Source organism: Marmota flaviventris, chromosome 3, assembly GCF_047511675.1.
Source record: "Marmota flaviventris isolate mMarFla1 chromosome 3, mMarFla1.hap1, whole genome shotgun sequence".
In the NCBI taxonomy this organism is placed as follows: domain Eukaryota; kingdom Metazoa; phylum Chordata; class Mammalia; order Rodentia; family Sciuridae; genus Marmota; species Marmota flaviventris.
In genome coordinates, this window is record NC_092500.1 from 127,421,689 (window position 1) to 127,442,941 (window position 21,253).

Here is a 21,253-nt window from a genome sequence, read left to right on the forward strand (position 1 = left end):
TCTGCAAATGAATTGTCCAGACTGCTAATCCTATATGTTGCTTGACTTTTCTCTCAGACTTGCTCTATGGGGTATCCCCACTACAATTCATCCTTTAAAAACCAGGTCATTAATTATCCAATTTGCTAAATCAAATGACCAATTAACAGAACTCATTTTACTGAATCTATTATTGGTGTAAAACAGTAGATCAGAATCTTTTCCTTGAAACATGTTCCTTTGCCAGTTTCCAGAGTGATCTTTTCATAATTAATTTTGGGATATAAAACATATTATCAATCTAACTTACTGAATCTTCCACATCTCTCCAAATTGATAATATCGGAAGACTCCATGGCTCAGACTGGGATGTTTTCCATTTTCCACAAACATACATTCCCTAAATTTCTCCCAAATTTATATGTCTACCATAGAATTTTACCCAAACTATATGTCCATATGTTTCACTACTGACAAAGTATCTATGCTTGAATGTTTAACAGAGATCTCACACATCACTTCTAAAACCATGATCTTCTGGACATGATGGCTCATGCCTGTAATCCCATAAATTTGGGAGGTTGAGGCAGCAGAATTAAAAGTTGTGAGTCCTTAAGCAATTTAGTGAGAATTTGCCTCAAAATAAAAACCCAAAAGGGATGGGGATGTAACTCAGATAAAGAAAACTTAGGTTTAATCCTAGGTACCAAAAAATAAAAATATAAAACCATGATCTTTGGACATAGATGGTTATTAAATGCTTGTCATATAGCTGGATGGATGAATGGATGCTTCAAACATTAAAGAGAGAGAGAGAGAGAGAGAGAGAGAGAGAGAGAGAGAGAGAGAGAGAGAGAGAGAGAAAGAGGGAAGGAAAAAAGAAATTATGAAAGCATAAATTAAAGATGAACATCTGTTTTTAAGAAGAAAGAATGAAACATAAGAAAAAAATCAATATTTAATAAAAGCACAAAATAAACCAAATTTTTTTATTTGTTGAAGCTCGATGATGCTTAGAAGAAGCTTAATAAACTAGTCTCTAGTTTCAGTTTTGTTTACAAATTCTCCCCAAAGTATTATTGAATAACTTTTAAGAATATGTATTTGAAATCATTTTTTAAAAAGCTTACTTTCTTCTATAATTTGAAAGATTGCATTTTTTAGTAGGGAAATGAGAAGAAGGAATATTTTTTAATTTTGTTTAGTTGTAGATGGACACAATACTTTTATTTACTCATTTTATGGGGTGCTGAGGATCGAACCCAGTGCCTCACACATGTGAGGCAAGTGCTCTGCCACTGAGCCACAACTCCAGCCCAGAAGGAAGTTTTTTAACCAATAAGAAAATAATAAAATCCCGACCCTATAATTTCATAACCAAACGATAAAATTAAGAATACATTTTAAAAAGGAATTAAATTAACTCTTAAACACAAGTAAATGAAAATTGAAACAGAAAAAAATCACTTACAGTTTCTTCCACTTGACAAATATTTTAAAAATCAATCCAGCAATGTTAAGAGGAAAGTAAACAGAATCTCAGCAATATTTATGGCAAACTAATATTCTAGATAACAATTTTTAATTTTACCATAAACTTTGCAAAAATGAATACATTTTACACTGAAATTCTTCTACTAGAAAAATTAAACTAATCAATAAAATAACTTTTAAAGCTGTATAATAAAGGAAAATTGAAAAACTGTATAATAAAGGAAAATTGAAAACAATTCAATGTCTGCTCCTAATAAATTGACTAAATAACTTTTGTAGAAATATTATATTGTAACTTAAACTGATATTGCAAATAAATAATTGACAATAAATGAAAAACATTCATAATACTGCATGTTACAAAAGAGTAAAAAGAAGTCTGTGAATAGAATTGCCACATTCCCAAATATGTATGATGCTCCATAATTTCATAGAAAAAATGTAAATGATAACACCAATAAAGAGAAAAGGATATTTTATCTAGCCTGTGAGATTATAGGTAGGTCATCATTATGTTATCTATATGCTTTTCTCCATTTTAAGTTTTCAAAAGGAAACTTTATTATAAAATTTTGTACTATGAATAAATATCTTTTAGAGAATAAAAGTTAAACAGTACATTTTTAAGAAGTCCCATATCTTTTCATAAGTATAAATTAAATTTTGACTTGTGATACTATATTACTATGTTAAATATAGAAAACACAAAATTCTTCATTTACTGGGGGACATTGTAGAGGCTTAGTTCCTGGGAACTATGAGCTGTTGTTCCTGTTGAAATGCCTCCTACCACAGCCACCAGCTTGTTTCTCTTCTCATACCTACAGTTATAATTAGGAACTGGAGGACTCTCTCCAGAAAGCAAAGACATGGAACTCTCCATGGCCTTCATCTCAATAAAGTCAGAAATCCATATTGAAGAGGTGGAATCCCAGAGACAAATTGCACAATATATTCAGGTCCTTGTTGATTTTCTCTACAGCAAAAACCATGGCCAGCAGGTGCTGATAATGCTTACTTAGTAAGATCCTTAGAAGGCAAAGATACAAAGATAGTCTTCCTTTTATTTCTAAGTCAAAAAAACACATGACAATCTAAGAAATAAATAAAATATTTGCTGTAGAAAATGTTGAGAAATTGGGTGCCTAAAAAATATTAACCTGACATTCTGATGATTTACAGTCAAATTTACAGTTTTGGCTTTTTTATGTGCATCTTGAGGCAGAGCAAGTAAGGTCAGAGATGAAGTAAATGTAATTAAATTTAGAATTCACATTTTCCTGCCTTGGATTATGTGATATATTTCCGGAAAATATATTTTGCTAAATTACCCATGGCAATACACAAAAGTAGTTTCCAATAAACCAATTTAAATGGATATAAGTTAAAAACATTCTCATCACCATGTCCTATAACTTTAAACAAGGTAAAATAATTCTCAGCTCTAGAGTGCTTTTTAAACCTTCTTATGCACTTCAGAGAAGTCAAATACTTACACAAGAACATAATCTGGCATATAAAATTTATCTTCAAAGCCAAATTGACTTCTGGTGTCACCATCAGTCACTCTTAGGAAAAAAAGTCCACCAGTAATGAAATCCCCATCTTGATAGTAGCCAGGAGAAGCGGGTTTCATTAAATAATGAAACAATAGAATTTTTGTCCTGAAATACAAAGAGGAAAACAACCAGCAGAGAAAAAGCAACAGGTAATTTCATATTAACATTGATAAATATTAATATAATTATAAACCTCAAAAATATACTTTGTTGAGAATCCTGTCAAAAACTAATCAATGCTTAGAGTGCTTAAACAGTGCACAAAACATATGCCTCTCCAATCAGTGTGGGGCAAGGTTATAAAGGATTTGATTTAGCCTGATGTTCATATGCTAATATGTAAACATCCTTTGGTTTGTGGGATTATTTCCAACTTTCACTTGTTCAGCCTACATCTCTTGTCCCATTTAGAGTTACTATATGTCTCTAAGGGATCAAAAGTCTCTAACTTTGCACCTGGTATCCATATTCTCATAAGAAAAACATTTAATTAAAAACCAATTTTAAATAACAGAAAATTCCTAGTAATTTTATATTCTCAGTGGATTCTAGAAAGGCCAACGTAAGTATAATAGACTATATGCTGAAATTATGTTGTCATGAGTTAAGAAGCTTCATATAAATAATGCTCTTATTGTTATCAAACAATTAACAAAGCAGGAAGTCACAGAGATCAAGAAGAAGGGTATGAAAGGGTACAGTCAAGTACAGATGCTTCATTAGACTCCTGTATAACATTGGACCCTTGTATAATGTTGGGCAAAAAAGGAATTACCCAATGTATATCTCTACAAAAATAAGCCAAATATTTTCATTAGATAAAATCATTTCTGATCATTTCACAGAGCCAGTTATTTAGTTATATATGTCTAAAATGTTCAATTGTATATACTTAAGGGGTATAACAGGATTTTTTTGTATGTTTGTTCGTGGTACTAGATAAAACTCAAGGGTCCTCTGCCACCAAACTACATCCACAGACATTTTCATCATTTTCTTTTGGGAGAGGGTCTTCCTAAAATGTCCAGGCTGGTCTTGAGCATGAAAACCTCCTCCCTCAGTCTCCCAAGATGCTGATTTATAGGCATGCTCCACTGTTCCCAGCTTGGAATACTTTGATATATGTATGCATCATGGAATGATTAATTTTTCAATTTTCATATAGTCTTTTCCCTAGCAGCATAATTATTTCAAATTGATTTACTCCACGGAGAAGAAATCAAGGGAATGTTTACAGCTAAGATCTATTATGTGTGAGAATCTGTTTATAGCCTTTGATCTAATAACATGTATTCATAACTACAAACTAAAATGTACATCAGATATTATTTTTTTTCTTCCAATCAAAGTGATCTATATTATCAAGTCTACCCAACCCATTTCGTTTACTATCAAAAAGAGGGTAATATCCTCTCTAAAATTACACACACATTTCATTACTTGGAAAATTAAGAAAAACCCACTTTTATCCTTAGTCCATCTCGACTTCTTCTGATCACCATCTCATTCAGTTGATAGGTGTTCTCTGAAGGACAGTGCTGCTGATTTTGAGCCAAGTTTGAGTAAAGGAATCTGCTAATGCTGACATTCCCAATACTAAAAGTCCTGCTTTTCCAAGTTTTGCCAGGGGTACATTGATAAGGTATTCATGAATTATGACCATACAGCATTTTATCAATGTATAGAAAGATGGTACACCAAGTTATATATATCCATATTCTGAATAATTCTCAGAAATTTCATATCTTCTGGCTCATGAAATACATGTAGTCGTGTGTGTAAATCTAGTGGATAAAATTACCAGTTGTGAAATTTTTAATTTACTAGATGTTATTGAAATAATTTCTAAATTGCTTGATTATCTAATAGTCCTTCTAATACTTCAAATGTATACCTCTAATTCTGCTGCTAGATCATCTTTCTTATCCTAGCATTAGCCCACATGAATTATTGACAGCACCTGGTAATAATATAAATGCAAATCCTGCTTTGCAAATTCTCTTAGAAATTCTGAAATTTACCCATATTTTCATTAAGTTCACTCACAAAGACAGTTCAAATGATCTTCCAGAACCATGTTCATTTCTCTATTCTATGTCTGTGTTTTTATTTTGCTTTCATTGGGCATGTGTCAACCCCTAAAAGATAGATCATACAATTTATAATGTATATGGAGATTTCTTATAGATCATGCAAATTTATATAAAGAGTAAATATAATTGCTATTGCTGATTATACCATTATATCATTTTACTCTTTTCAGGGCTAAATTTTATTTTAAATGTTTCAGAAGCAGATGAATGGGGTAATTACTTTCCAATTTACTGTATAAATACAAAAATTTTTGTGATCTTCACTGTATAAATTTTAGAAGTGGTTTTGAATTTTTATTCCAAATCACATCACTCATTATCTTTGTCAACATATATAAAAAACAACTAAGCTTTTTTTTTGAATTATGTATGGCCTTGCTTCACTCTTCACTTATGAGTAAAGAAGAACAATTTAAAAAATCACAGAATAAATAAAACTTAAAGATCTTACCATTTCTGATTGATGCTTTTTGTTGGTGGTGTTGCTAGGGATTGAATCCAGGACCTTGTGCATGTGAGGTAAGCACTCTACCAGCTGAGCTATATCCCAAGCCTGATGCTATTGCTTTTTTAAATAATAATTAATTACATGTTGTGAGCAATTTAGTTCTTAATTTTCTTCAGATTTTAATTTTTAATAGCTTTGGTCAAATGTAGTCATCATGTTTAAAATACTTCCACATCAAAGAGGTTTTTTTTTTCTTTTTAGTTTAATCAAAAGAAAAATAAATTCATTGGATCACAATACTTCTTTGCAAAATTATCAAAAAGTTATTATTTTATTGTTTTATTTAGAATTAAGTAAGACATAGATGTTCAATAGGATTATAGTCCAGAAGAGACAAACAGGTTTTTTCTGATGGTGGCACTTGCACCTTCAGTAACTCAAAAAAGCAGTCTATCTAGCATTGGAACTCAGCATGATCTGCAGACTTACTCTTTCAACTTAAAGGAATTTTTCTTACTTTCTTATACATTTTAACAACAGAGACATATTATTTATATGTCTAGTTGGGTGTGCATTCCACTCTTATTTGGAATACTTAATCTCATTCCTCTTTACTTTGTAGCTCTATTATTTCAGTTTCCACTTTATGTGTGGAGTGATACTTTTATTTAGTGAAACATTATTTTACATCGCACTGAAACACCAAATTATTTTCTAAATATCCAGCTTTTCAGTAACATTAGAAGTTGTTTTTCAGTAAAATAACTTTTCATTTCTGCTTTGGCATGTAAGGAAATGTGAAGTTATTTGTCTTAACAGTTTTAAACTGAACAGAGAAATCAGCAAGATTTAAGAAGCAAGTCAGAGGGCAAACCCTTGTTCACAATTGTGGTAAGCCATTCTTATAGACCGTGGCCGCCATTAGAAGATGGCGCCGGCTTCCACTGTGGCCTGTGATAAACAACTCCTTTTTTGGAGAGTTGGCGCGCAATCCCTTACCACCCTATGAGAGAGATCCTCGTGGCAGCTTGGGATAGGTATGCGGGAGGCTTTATTAGGCTATGCTTGGGCGCTCGGCGGGGGGTCGCTAGAAGATGATACTTGAATCAAGGCCTGAATAAACTGCTGAAAGAAGAATCCTGTGTCGTGTTTTCCCTTGCTGGCGAGGGGTCGCGACAATTGGTGGCCCGGACGGGGAATTATATTCCTCGAACCCAGGATCCAGAACTTTCAGCAGTCAGGGTGGTGCACCGGTAAGTTCCCAGGTAAAGTGGGAATCCGCAAGCTAATAGCGGGACGCTCCTCGGTAAAGAAAGAGCGGGAAAAGGGACGCTCCCCTGTAAAAGGAAGAGAGCGGGGAATTCATAGAACGGAACGCTCCCCTGTAAAAGGAAGAGAGCGTGGATTTTTGTACTTTCACTTTCTTTATAGCTCTAAAAACATTATGGGCGCTACCTCTTCAAGCCCAATTTTGTTGGCCCTAGATGGGTTGTTACGTTCAAAAGGACTTAAAGTAAAGCAGAGCACTTTGCAGATGTTTTTGAGAGAAGCTGCCGGGGCCCGCGGCCGCAGTCTGGGCATGAGGATGGCGGTGGGCTCAGTCAAGATGCAGCCGCCGTGCAAGAACCCGCCCAGCCCTGGCCGCGGCGGTGGCAATGGCGGACAGCGCTCTGCGCCGCAGTCCCAGCGCCCGCGAGCCGGAGCGCGAGCAGCCGCCGGCGTCGCTGCGGCCGCGGCTGAAGGACCTGCCTGCACTGCTGCGGAGCGGGCTCATGCTGCGGAGAAAGCGGAGCGCCGCCGGGGGCCAGGACCGGACGGAGCCGGTGTGGGTTCCAGAACGCCTGACAAGAAGAGTCCCGACAAATACATCTGAGTTAAATATAACCACTTTGGCCATTACTTCCCAGGTGTTGATTCCGTTGTCTCCTTCTAATCAGACCTCTAATGCCACTCATTTTAAGGCTTCTCCTTATTGCACCCCTGAGTATGGCTTCCCTCCAATATTCACGCCTTGTCAAGATCATTCTTGGGAGAAACATCAGGTCGCTAAAGGTTTCTCCCTTTCCCCCTCTCTTAAAAGATACTTGTATAATTCTTCCAACAATAATTCCTCTATAGGAGCAGGTTGGTCTTGGTTTCAATGGTTGATTTCCAATGAAAAGGGAGCCACAGCTGATATTTCCGCTTTGGCTCAATTACGAGGAGTCCAAAGTTGGCTGTTTAATGTTTCTGGCAGTACCCAAGACTCGGAGCGAGGTAGGAGGCTTAAAATTTTTGCAAATAATTCACAATTATCTAATGCTACATTACCCTCCGCAGCAGTCTGTCTCCAATCTCCGTTCCTGTTTCTTTTGGCTAATGGTACATCACAGGGGATGCTTGATTGTTCTAATGTTACCTGCTACTTGTCTGAGTGTTGGAATGGCTCCTGGACTACGGCAGTGGTTATGAAAATTCCAACCTTTGTCCCGATCCCAGTTACTGCAGATCCAGAATCCTTTCCTATTGTTGAATTGATTAGAGCCCATAGAGATTTTGGAATTACGGCAGCTATAGTGACAGCTGTGGCGGTATCTGCTGCTGCAGCAGTTACAGCTGGAGTAGCCATGGCCAGCCAGGTACAAACTGCTGCCACTATTAATCAGGTTATTCAACAAACATCCACCGTACTTGAATCCCAAAGTAGAATTAATCAACACATTTTATCTGGGATTCTGGCTGCTAATCAAAGGATAGATCTGCTTCAAGCTCAAGTTGAGGAATTGTCTGACCTAGTACATTTAGGTTGTGTTGATCAACGTGCACATTTATGTATAACCTCTGTCAGATTTAATGATTCCAGAAATGCCTCCCGCATCATCGGGGAGTATCTATCCGGAACCTGGTCCATGGAAGCAGAAAACTTGATCCAGTCTCAACTAACTCAGATTGCTGTTTTGAATAGCACCCGTGTCGAACCAGTGACTTTGGGTCAATTCACCAGTTGGCTATCCTCTGCCTTTTCCTTTTTTAAGGAATGGGTGGGAGTGGGCATTTTTGGTGCTATGTGTTGCTTTGGTGTTGTGCTTTGTTTGTGGCTTCTCTGTCGCCTTAAAACTCGCCATGCGCAAGAGAAGGCTATGATCGTACAGGCTCTTGCGGCCTTAGAAAATGGCATTTCTCCACAAATCTGGCTTGCACATCTTAAACAGTGATTTCTGGGCATGGTCATTGCACCCCAAGTTAATTTCACATTGCACTGGGATTGGCATGCCTTCTTCTTTATGCTCTCTCAGTGCTGAATAGCCCTTGCACTCTGCAGGTCTTGTTACCATTGCACGCAGATGGGTTTCAGGACTGGTCTTTCTTCTCGGCTACAGACTCTTTACCTTCCTCTGGGGCTTAGGGATTGTGTTGCCAACTTAAATTTTGTCATTATTACCAGGCTACCTGTGTTATCCTACTTCTCGCCGTCGTCACGATGCAGGATGCGAGGCAAGGCACTGCACTTGAGTGATCCCTCAACGGACCTCAAGGAAAGCATGTCCTATTGCATGCGGGTTTGACGTCCACGCCCCGCCCTACGAAAAAAGGCGTCGGCTGATATGGGACCAGGTCTAGGGAAGGGCCCTCCTTAGGACTGAACCATACATTGCAGCCACTTCTGCACAGTGGGATAGGACCTCTACTTTCACCTGCATTGTTATATAAAATAGAAGGGGGAACTGTGGTAAGCCATTCTTATAGACCGTGGCCGCCATTAGAAGATGGCGCCAGCTTCCACTGTGGCCTGTGATAAACAACTCCTTTTTTGGAGAGTTGGCGCGCAATCCCTTACCACCCTATGAGAGAGATCCACGTGGCAGCTTGGGATAGGTATGCGGGAGGCTTTATTAGGCTATGCTTGGGCGCTCGGCGGGGGGTCGCTAGAAGATGATACTTGAATCAAGGCCTGAATAAACTGCTGAAAGAAGAATCCTGTGTCGTGTTTTCCCTTGCTGGCGAGGGGTCGCGACACACAATATTTCAGAGACCTAAAGACAAATACAGAAAATTATATCTTCTTCTAGCAGAAACTTCTTCTAGCCTCAGTTTCACACCAAGAGGAAGAAAATGGAGATGTACCAGCAACAGTCCAGTCCAGATGCACAGGATCACCAAAGACAGATCCAATCACACAACTGTAGAATGTTTCATCTTCCCCACATCTTACCACTACATTACTAGAGACACATATGTTTAGAAACTTCTTTTACACCATACATCATGTCTAGCTATCAAAAAAATTATAAAACATAAAAGGCAGAAAACATGGTTTGAAGAGACAGAACAAGCATCAGAACCAGTAAGATATAGCAGGGATGTTGGCTAATCAGATAGGAAACGTAAAATATCTATGATTAATATGCTAGGGGACCTCAGACAGAAAACTTAAAACAACTATGATTAATATACTAGGGGACCTAATGAACAGGCAGCATGCAAGAATAAATGGACAATTTAAGTATAATTATGAACTTTCTTATAAAGAACCAAAAAATGCTAGAGATAAAAATCACTATAAAAAAGTCATAATGCCTTTGATGGGCTTATTAGTAACCTTCACATTTTTGAAGAAGAAACCCTGAGCTTAAGGATATCTCAATATAAAACTTCAAACCTGAAAACAAACAGAAAAGAAAAAAGAGAATATTCTAGTCTGTGAGTCAACTACAAGAGTTGAATAACTATTATAGAAAGAAAGACAATAAATATTTGAAATAATAATGACTGAGAAATTTCCCCAAATCAATGTCAGACACACCAAAGTACAGACCCAGGATCTTCAGGGAACACCAAGCAGGCAGACCAATGGAAATAGATGTGCACACACACTCATACACACTTGTACACATAAGCATAACATATTCTAACCACAGAAAATCAAAGGTAAAGAAAAATTCTGAAAGAAGACATATAGTATATACATATGGTAGATATATTATATTTACCATATATAATAAAATATAAACATATTTAATAGCCATATGATGTTAAACATTATATATATATATATATATATATATATATATATATATATATATATATCACACTATGTAGGTTAGTTATATAGTATAACATAAATATGTATATATATGTTAGTTAAATATGTGTATATGTGTGTATTATATATACATATATATTAATATATACACATATATTATATGTAAATATATATATATTAAATAAAAAAAAAAAATATATATATATATATATATATATATATATATATATATATATATATATATAACCTTTACATCACTATAACAAAATGCCTGATACACATCACTTATCAAGTAAAGACAGGATTATTTTGGCAAGGTTCTGCAGGTTCAAGTCCAACATTGGACAGCCACACACATGGTTTGGATCTCAGGTGAGAATGACATATTGTGCCAGGAGGTGCCACTATTCCCTTTAGGATATATCCCAGTGATCTAAGAACCTCCTACTAGGCCTCATTTCTTAAAGGTCCAAAGCACCTACCTATAGCACCACCCTGGGGACCAAGCCTTTACATTATAGACCTCTGGAGAACACTCATAAACCATAGCAATTTGCATATATAATTTTAGAATGTTTTAAAAAAAAACATATATATATATATATATATATATATATATATATATATATATATATATTGAAGAATTCAAAGTAAATTTCCCAATCTATTGAAATAATACAAAGTCCCTGTGGGACAAAAGACATTTTCTAATACATGGAACATCTGCATCATCAAATGTGGGGATTACCAACTCATGTGTATTATACTTCTGCTTCTTTGCACTTGGGAAATTTTAAGACAATGGAGACCAATGTTGCATGAGGTTGATCAGCTAAGGTGGGTCTGTGAAATAGACCATTGTTAACATTGGATAAAAGGGATGCAAATACTCAGCACTACCATCTCAAGAAGAAGGAAGTAAAATGATAAAAGATGGAAAAAGATTCTCATTGCTAAATCATAAATACACCCACTATATGCCCAGCTCTCTGCTAAATGTGTGAGATTTGGAGTCCAAGCCTTCTTTTTCAGTTATCAAATGTGTGGGTGATACAGATGAAAATTGAAATTTTGAATGCAAAGATGGACACCACAGTGTCAAGGGAAAATTGGTAATGAGTTTGGTGTTGAAGAAAATGAGACTTTTTCCACCTAAAGAAACAACTTTTTTAAGGTTTTTTTTGCATTTTATGTCAGTCAGCCTACATGTGTTGCTGCTTAGTGCTTTGTCATTTCCTCATTTTGTTATTTCCTGGAGTGAGGAAAATAGACGAGTTGTACAGTAAACTCCCTTAACCTTATGCAAGAAGGGAAATCCTGAGTTAAATGCACAGTCTCCAAACAAGCTAATCTATGTCTACTAGTGTTGAACTATCTAAAAGGAAATAAAGTGTTGATCGTTCATGATTCATTTTCCCTGGAATCTTACAAACCGAACACTCCTGGACCCACAAACTGAGAAGGGAGAGAGAAAGAAAAAGAATGAATTCATCCAAATCATCTGCACTACAATGCACAGGTAAACTTGCAACTCTTTCATTTCTTCCTTAGATATTTTATTGGAAAAGGAGATAAATATGGTGAGGGGCAGGACAATAGAAAAGTACTCAGTAGAATTAAGAAAAAAAATAGGAATGAGAAGAGGAAAAAAGGAGGTTTAATGAGACAGACAGAGAGAGAGAATAAAGAGAAAGAAAGAGAGAGATTGAGATTGATTAGAAGACTATATGTCATACTGGAAGCTTGTTGACTTGAATGCAAGCAGAGCTTCCAGACTGCTATTTCTCCTTTTCTTTGATGCCCTGAGTCACTTCACTTCTGTGGAACTCACTTTCCTTGTCCTTAAAATATATATTAGGAAGAGGGGGAAGCTAATACAGGATTGTCAATGCTTTATCTGATTAATTTACAGCAAACTTGATAAATGAGACACTGAAGAGAAAGGAGAGACAAGAAAAGCAGAAGGGATAAAAGGGAGAGAAACAAAAAGAGCCTTATAAATATGAAAGTACTTTTTTAACTGGAAGAACTAGAAGGAAAAAAATTGTATAACTGAGTTCATGAGTCAAAGTCTTAAAATTAGTGATGGATTACTCAAAGTGGGGTCCTCATACCAGCAGCATCTGCCACCCCTGAAAACTTGTTGGTTCCAAATGAGCTCCTCCAAATTGCTAACTCTGGGGGTAAGGCTCAGCTATCTGTTTTAGCAAGCCCAGCAGGTGATTTTGCTGCATGCTGACACTTGAGAATTTCACAATACAAACAATGCGAGTGGAAAGAAACGAGAAAAAATAAGACTCTCTTAAATCTATGTTGTTATCTTGTCCCAGGAAGATTGACTGTGTTTGAGTCTGCCTTTCTACAGAGAGAAGATTCTTCTCTTCCCAGGCATTCTTATGGACTGTGGCCAGTGCCTCCATCCTGCTTCTCAGTGCCTGTTTTATCACCAGATGTATCGGTGGGTTCTGAAGGTCAAGTTTAATCCAATTCTCCACAATAATATTAAGAGTAAACTCTTCCTTGCTGCCTCTGGCTTTTCTTCTCCTGAAACATGTATTCTATTTTGTTTTTTTTTTTTTTCCTCTTAATCTCCGGGATATTCCTCAAGCCAGAAACCCCCAACTACTAGAGGACCATTACCCGATTTCAGTGATCTCTGGCACAGTTTTCACCTCCCTGTTGCTAGCGCCCTCCCATTGTACCCTTATCATTAATGTACTCTCCTCTGTGAGACAATAACCTGGAGCTTGGATTCACTGGTCAGGAACAGATGTAAAAACAAATTACTTTTTTGTAAGAAAGGGTTGAGAAGTTAAACTTGGAATAAGAGGAAATGCAAACATGTTTGGTTTTTCTAGGTCTTTGGGTCTGAAATAAAGTGTACTCATCTTCAAAAGTCAGGAAAACTATGAAATATGAAACTGTCTTCTCCTTTTTAGGAAGTGAATCCCAGTGCCTCTGTAGATGGAATGAAAAGTAAATAGGATATAAACATCATAATAATTATTGCCACTTTTGTTATGAACACTAAACTGAGAAAAAATATAAATAACAACAAAAAAATGAGCATTAACTGGGCCCTTTTTCTTACAGTGACATATCACAGCTTTCAAATTTGTGATGAGAAAAAGTTCCGACCACATGAGAATTTACGGGAGCTCTCCTGCAATAATGATGGTTCAGGTATAACAGGCCCCACTGTTGAATATCAAAATTTATAAATCTACACTTTATGGCTTCTAGACTGATTTTGGAATAAGAAAATTATCATTGGATAAGATCCGGTTTTTTAAAACAAAATGTGAAATCCTGTCTATACTATAAAAGAATGTTGAGGAAATGGTCAGGATAGAGGACAAAACTTTGGAAATGTAATTAGCGTTGAGACAGAAAATTTCAGAGACATTTGAGAAAAGCTTAGAATAAATTTGAGGATATGTCTGAACAGTAAATCTGTAAACAGAAAGTGTATAATATTTTCTTTTTCATTCACCTGTATCCAAAATAAGGTAAAAGAAAAAAAAAGAGTACAGAGTAGAGAATTTGGTAGTACCTCAGAAATAAACTGCAAACGCCTGTGTATCTTGTCTTGCTACAAGTCTTAGAAAAATGCTACATGATACTGGGAAATGGACTTTCTTCTTTGAGTTATAATTTCCTCACCATTGAATTGAGAGATTTTGATGGTTTTTTAAAAGAAACTTCAAAGGCTAAAATTGTAGTATTCTTAGAAATTTTGCCCGTCTTTATGCCTTGGTTGAGAATACATTTTTAGGTAGCAAAAGAGACACTTGCTTAGGAGTCACCCAGGAAAAAATGCATAGCTTGCATTTTCTGCCCTTAATAGTCTAAGAGCAAATGAAAGGGTTCTATATCAATTGCATGACTTAAATAGATGGCATGTATTGTTGTATTTACTAGCACTGACATCTAGAAAATAAAGATATGTTCAAAAGACACGAGAAATGTTGTTTATATATTTACTGATACTGGAACTATCTAAAGTCTTAGTAAGATGTGGGGAATGAACAAGTATTTCTGAGGCTTCTGTTATCAATGCTGGTTTCCATAGGATCAGAAGAAATGTTACATTTTCTTACTCAGTTCATTTGAGGCACTAACTGAAATTTCTCTTCTCCCAGGATCAGTTAAGAATTGCTGTCCATTGAACTGGAAACATTTTCAATCTAGCTGCTATTTCTTTTCTACAAATACCATGTCCTGGTTATCAAGTTCAAGGAACTGCTCAGGCATGGGAGCTCACCTGGTGGTTATCAACACACAGGAGGAACAGGTAATTGTAGTATAGGCTCCTCCAGTGTTGATGTAGTATTCTCCACATAATCCATCCTTTTCCCATACATGGAACAATGTTTGACCCAAACTACAATTTGTTAAATAAACATAATTCAATGCATGCTGCTTCTAATACTTCTAATATTTGTTTTAATTTATCTTCATTACTAGATGAACCTAACAAAAAGGTGATTTCCTTGTGGAGTTACACTATTATTTAGGGGAAAGAAAATTGGGAATTAATTTTAGAATAATCCTTTTGTTTATGAACATATCATATGAGAGAAGAAAGGCAACTACTGTCCATTATTTTTAAATTATGATTACAAACGTTTTGTGCTATAGATAGACAAGAGATTTGACTATCTATAAAAGTAGATAAACTTTGAATTAATTGTTGAAATTCTCCTGTTGATTGTTACCTTTTCAGTTTCATTTTAGTGAGTATTTTACTACAATAAAAAATTAGAAGGTAATCCTTGATGATATTATGATTTCAGATTCATTGATCTATCATTTCTTGTCTTGATCCTACTTTACCTCTTTCAATTGCAATTACTTGCAACATCTCTTCTGAAGTGAAATAGCTGATTTTCTCTTTTTTTGATTTTATACCTTCCATAGGAATTCCTTTACCACGCAAAACCTAAAAAGAGAGAGTTTTTTATTGGATTGACAGACCAAGTAGTTGAGGGTGAGTGGCAATGGGTGGATGGCACACCTTTCACAAAGTCACTGAGGTAAGTACCTTCCTGTAGGAAAATAACCACATTACCCACAGTCCTAAAGTTAGACCACTGTTGAGGGGCATTCTCAAAACATTTTTGTTATTGTTGATACATGAAGAACATTCAGGTTGTATTAGATTCTGAAAGAGGAAAACTCGTACAGAAGAGAGAAAAGAGGCACAATCTCTTACTTCTCCCATTTCCTGGGACTGTCTCAAGAATCAAGGAGAAATGATCAATGAAAATAGGAAGGAGATTAGAATGAAATATGTGCTCATTGAAGTTGCAAAAGAAAGAATAGAATAAAGTTTTATGCCCCGAAACTAGATAAATGAAAAAAAAAATAATGTTTTGAGAAAGCATGTAAAACTTTTTAAAATGGTTTCCCATTTACAATGTGAAAGTGGGAACCCTTTGATAATGTCCCTTTTCTCCTTAATAACTATATTGAATTTTTAGAACCCAGTACTTAAGTTTTTCTCTCATTCGTTATTTCATTTTACCTAAATTACCCCTTTTGGAGAGACATCAATGTACTTAGTCTTCATCTAGCATTTAGGGAAGCTAAAGGTCAAAGAATTAAATGTCTTACTCAGCTAATAAACTGCAGTTTTAAGAATACAACCCAGAGGCTCGAATTCTCTAGAGAAGTTGCTTCATTACAGCACTGTAAAATTTAAGGGTGTACCTAAGTTAATACATACTCTGAGTTAGAATAAAGAGAACCAACTTTAACATACGGTAAGAATGCAAAGGAAATAAATACATTAGATAATCAAGCCTCCCCATAATTTCTCCTTATGGGTCTAAAACCATGAAGAGGCATGACAGAATAGAAAGTCTAAAGAATCCAGTTCAGTTTTAAAACCCACAAATTCTAAGATTTGGACAAATGGTCTTGCTTTTCTGAGATTCCTTTTTTTCCCCAACAAAATAAAGATAATAATTTCTACATCACAAAATTATTGTAAATAACACAAATGTGGTTTTCCTTATGTATTAGGTAACTTTATTTCCTCTTGCTGGGATTTAAAATCTCCCATGTTGGTCTTTTTCAGCTTCTGGGATGCAGGAGAGCCTAACAATTTAATTACACTGGAGGACTGTGCCACCATCAGGGACTCTTCAAATGCAAGGCAAAATTGGAATGATATACCCTGTTTCTACAACATGTTTAGGATTTGTGAAATGACAGAAATAAATGCTGCAAACTAAGACAAATATTTAAGAACTATATGCATGACTTAAACATATAAATGATAAGGAACAAGAACATGAACATATCATAGCCCAACAAGAGAAAATATTCATTGCATACCATAAGGACTTCATAAGTATTCATTACTCAGATATAAATAAAACAAGTGTTTTTCAATGTTATAATTTATGATGCTGACTGAAGTACATTCTCCTCCATGTTAGTTCCTACTCTCAGAATTTTCAAAGCAATCCACTAGTCATGAGAAGCAAGGAATTCTCCTTTTGATACACTCACCTCATTGGTATTTATATGAAAGTGCAGGGACATAGAGCAAAACAAAGAAGATTTTGGAAAATTCCTTTGAATGATTGCCTGGTTGTCCCTTTCTAGCTCCTGAAAAGCCTGTCTTTTCTCATGTTGTTTTTCATCTCCTGTCCAAACATACATCTTCTCTATGTTTTCCTGTATAATAACTAAGATGCATCTTCAAGTCATGAGATTAAATATATGTTGATTTCTCTGTTCCTCTGACTAAACATTTCTGATGACTCCTATGACATGTAAAACTTTTATTAAATAAATCTATGATTTCATTTTATTAATTTATCTTCTGTATTGGGGACATCAGCCATGGATGTTATGATTCATAAGGTGAAAAATTATTCATTTTTCTCCTATACAAAGAAATCATACAACATGATACTTTTTCAATATTAAATTTAATTTTATTTTTATTAAGTGAAAAATTAAAAATGTAAAGGTTCTAGAACTTAAAAAAATGTATGTTTTATAGATTACCATATAAAACTTTTTCCTAAAATGTTGCTCTGTCTGGACTGGGGTGTAGCTCAGAAGCAGAGTTCTTGCCTAGCATGTAAAAGGTCTGGGTGGCAACTTATAAAAATAAGTTGCTCCGAAGTAAAGAAAAATTATAAAGAATCATGTAAAGTGTTCTTACTCTTGTATTTACTCTTTACAGTCCCTTTCCCTTTCTTGATGATGCAGTCTGATAATCATTCATTAGGTGGAGCAGGATCTTTTATATATGTATTTATGAGTACAAGTCTTGCAATAAAGTTTAAAATTTTCTCCACAATCATGAAACTCATCTGGAAAAATAAGAGACCCAGAATAAAGCAATTCTTAGCAGGAAGAGTGAAATATGTGGTATATATCTATATCAGACCTTAAACTATACTACAGAGCAATAGTAACAAAAACAGCATGGTATTGGCACCAAAACAGAGTGGTAGAGCAATGGTATAGAATAGAGGACACAGAGGCTAACCCACAAAATATTAGACACAGGTGCCAAAAGCATGAACTGGAGAAAAGTTAGCATCTTCAACAAATGGTGCTGGGAAAACTAGAAATCCATATGCAACAAAATGAGATTAAATCCCTATCTCTCACCATGCACAAAAGTTAACGCAAAATGGATCGAAGATCTAGGAATTAAACCAGAGACTCTGCATCTAATAGAAGAAAAAGTAGGCCCTAATCTTTACCACTTGGGATAGGCCCCAACTTCCTTAATAAGATGTCTATAGCATAAGAATTAAAACCAAGAATCAATAAATGGGATGGATTCAAACTAAAAAGGTTTTTCTCAGGAAAAGAAACAATCTGTGAGGTGAACAGAGAGCCTACATCCTGAATGTAGATTTTTACCCCTCACACATCAGATAGAGCACTAATCTCTAGGGTATATAAAGAACTCAACAAGCTAAGCACCAAAAACAAACAAACAAACAAACAAATAATCCAATCAATAAATGGGCCAAGGACCTAAACAGACACTTCTCAGAAGAGGATATACAATCAATCAACAAATATATGAAAAAATGCTCATCATCTCTAGCAATTAGAGAAATGCAAATCAAAACTACTCTAAGATACCATCTCACTCCAGTCAGAATGGCAGCTATTATGAAGACAAACAACAAGTGTTGGCGAGGAAGTGGGGAAAAAGGTACAGTCATACACTGCTGGTGGGACTGCAAATTGGTGCAGCCAATTTGGAAAGCAGTATGGAGATTCCTTGGAAATCTGGGAATGGAACCACCATTTGACCCAGCTATTCCTCTTCTCAGACTATACCCAAAGGACCTAAAAGCAGCATACTACAGGGACACAGCCACATCAATGTTTACAGCAGCACAATTCATAATAAGTAAACTGTGGAGCCAACATAGATGTCCTTCAGTGGATGAATGGATAAAAAAATGTGGCATTTATACACAATGGAATATTATTCACCAATAAAAAGCACAAAATCATGGCATTTTTAAGTAAATGGATGGAGTTGGAGAAGATAATGCTAAGTGAAGTTAGCCAATCCCAAAAAATCAAATGCCGAATATTTTCTCTGATATAAGGGGGGTGACTCAAAGTGGGGTAGGGAGGGAGAGCATGGGAGGAAGATTATTTCTAGATAGGGAAGTGGGGTGGAGAAGGGAGGGGGAAGAGGAATAGCAAGGATGGGGGAATGTGATGATCATCATTATACAAAATATATGTATGAAGATTTGAATTTGGTGTCAATATACCTTATATACAAACAGAGATATAAAACATTGTGGTATATATCTGTATTAAGATTTGTGATGCAAAAGAAAATTACATGTATAATGGCAAAAAAAAAAGAAAAAAGGGCTGGGGTTGTGGCTCAGCAGTAGAGTGCTCACCTAGAGTGTGCGCCCCTGGGTTCAATCCTCAGCACCATGTAAAAGTAAATAAGTAAAAACAAAAGTGTACAAGTAAAAGAAAAAATATTTAATTTTTTTTTTCTCCAAAAAACTTGAACACATTTTGTCAAGTTTATTCCACTGTATATTTTTGTTGGTATTTTAAGCATAATTTTTATTTGAAAATATTTTTATATTTTATAGAGTATTGTATTGTCAATCTTTATATATTCATAATTTAGCCAGAAATATTTCTAAATTCCCCTATTTTTTAACATTTGGCCATATGGTCCCTGATATTTTCTATATAGATGTTTATACTCTCCATATAACTGAGCTAATAGTTCATTGGTCATTAGCCACAGGAGGCTATTGAGTATTATCCTAATTGAGGTATACTAGAAATATAAAATACACACCAGATTTTTGAGAACTTAACTTGAAAAAACAACTATAGCACTAATAATTTTATATTGATTACATGATAAAAAGATAATCATGGATATCATTTGAATATGTTAATTTAAATAGAATAAGTTATTTGAATTAATCTCACCTCTTTCTTTTTATTGTTTTATATGAATTAAACATATATGGTTCATATTTTGGGCTTCCAGTATGTTTCCTTTAGACAGTTTTGGTATAGAAATAATGAGAATTTTACTTTTTGCCTAGAGTTTTATTTTTATAATAAGATAGCTAAGATAACCAACACTTTATTGCATAAAAGCTGCTATTGTGAGCACTTTACTTTGCTCTTGTTTTCTCTGATATAATACACTAATATTTTATATATTTTAAATATAATAATATTTATTATATTTTACAAAGAACGCTTCTAATGGTTAACATTGAGAAGAAAAGTTGCTACAGATTTAGTGTAGGCACCCTTTAGAATATTCCTTTTATTCCTTATTTGTTAAAAAGTTGAAACTAAGTGGTTTATTGATTTTATTAGATGATACTTGCTATCTTTTAAATATGGTTTGACCATGTCCTCTGAAGTTGCATGTGCTGCAAACTTGGCCTCCAGAGTGGCAATGTAAGAAGAGGTGGAACCTTGAATAAGTGGGGCCTGAGGGAAAGTAATTAGGCCAGTTGAGAGCACTGCCCTTGGTAGGGACTAATGTAGTTTTCATGAAACCCAAGTGAGCTCCTGTGAGAGTAGGTTGTTATAGAAAGGGTGAGAATAGCCCCTGTATCCTTCTTGCTTCCTGTCTCTTGATGTGACTGCTGTTTCCCTCTCACATGCCCTCCCACCATGATGCCACCCTCTGTATTGTGATCTAGCCTGAATGCTTCCACCAAAAAGTAAACTGATAGTTAGCTGACTCAGGTTCTCAGCATCCAAACTATGAGCTGAATTAACCTCTTTTCTTTATACATTCCCAAGCCTCTTGTATTTTGGTAGAGCAACCAAAAATGGACTATGACAATGCTCAAGCACCTCTTTTCCAAAATAGTTGCAAGGACTGGAGGTGGAGCTATGGAACAGCGTTTGCCTAGCATGCATAAAGCTGTGGGGTCAATCTCAAGAACCACAAAATAAATAATAAATACTGATGTGACTAATTACATTATCAGATTTTCAAATTATCCACATAAATATTTTTTATTAGTTTCTATTAACTGCACACTAGATAATGCAAAGATAATGAAACTGGTTCTCATGGAATAGATGATTCTTTCCATCAAAACACCACACATGTGTTTTAAAAAACAAATTCTTCTGCAAGGGTTGTAAT

The 21,253-nt window shown here is 35.3% G+C and overlaps 1 protein-coding gene across 1 annotated transcript; it reads left to right on the top strand.

Moving 5' to 3' along the window:
• Positions 1–11,906: 11,906 nt before the first annotated feature.
• On the top strand, positions 11,907–17,003 carry Clec4e (C-type lectin domain family 4 member E). The gene is made up of 6 exons (XM_027922331.3): positions 11,907–12,115; positions 12,962–13,054; positions 13,690–13,779; positions 14,739–14,890; positions 15,517–15,632; positions 16,679–17,003. The coding sequence occupies exons 1-6, from the start codon at positions 12,079–12,081 to the stop codon at positions 16,833–16,835; spliced, it is 645 nt and encodes a 214-aa protein (XP_027778132.2). The 5' UTR covers positions 11,907–12,078; the 3' UTR covers positions 16,836–17,003.
• The last annotated feature ends 4,250 nt before the right edge of the window (positions 17,004–21,253 follow it).

Excerpts from the sequence above, each read along its gene's own strand:
- Clec4e (XM_027922331.3), top strand. The coding sequence starts at position 12,079 with ATGAATTCATCCAAATCATCTGCACTACAATGCACAG. Across the intron at positions 14,891-15,516 it reads TCAACACACAGGAGGAACAG|GAATTCCTTTACCACGCAAA; the intron begins GTAATTGTAGTA and ends TACCTTCCATAG. Across the intron at positions 15,633-16,678 it reads CCTTTCACAAAGTCACTGAG|CTTCTGGGATGCAGGAGAGC; the intron begins GTAAGTACCTTC and ends GGTCTTTTTCAG.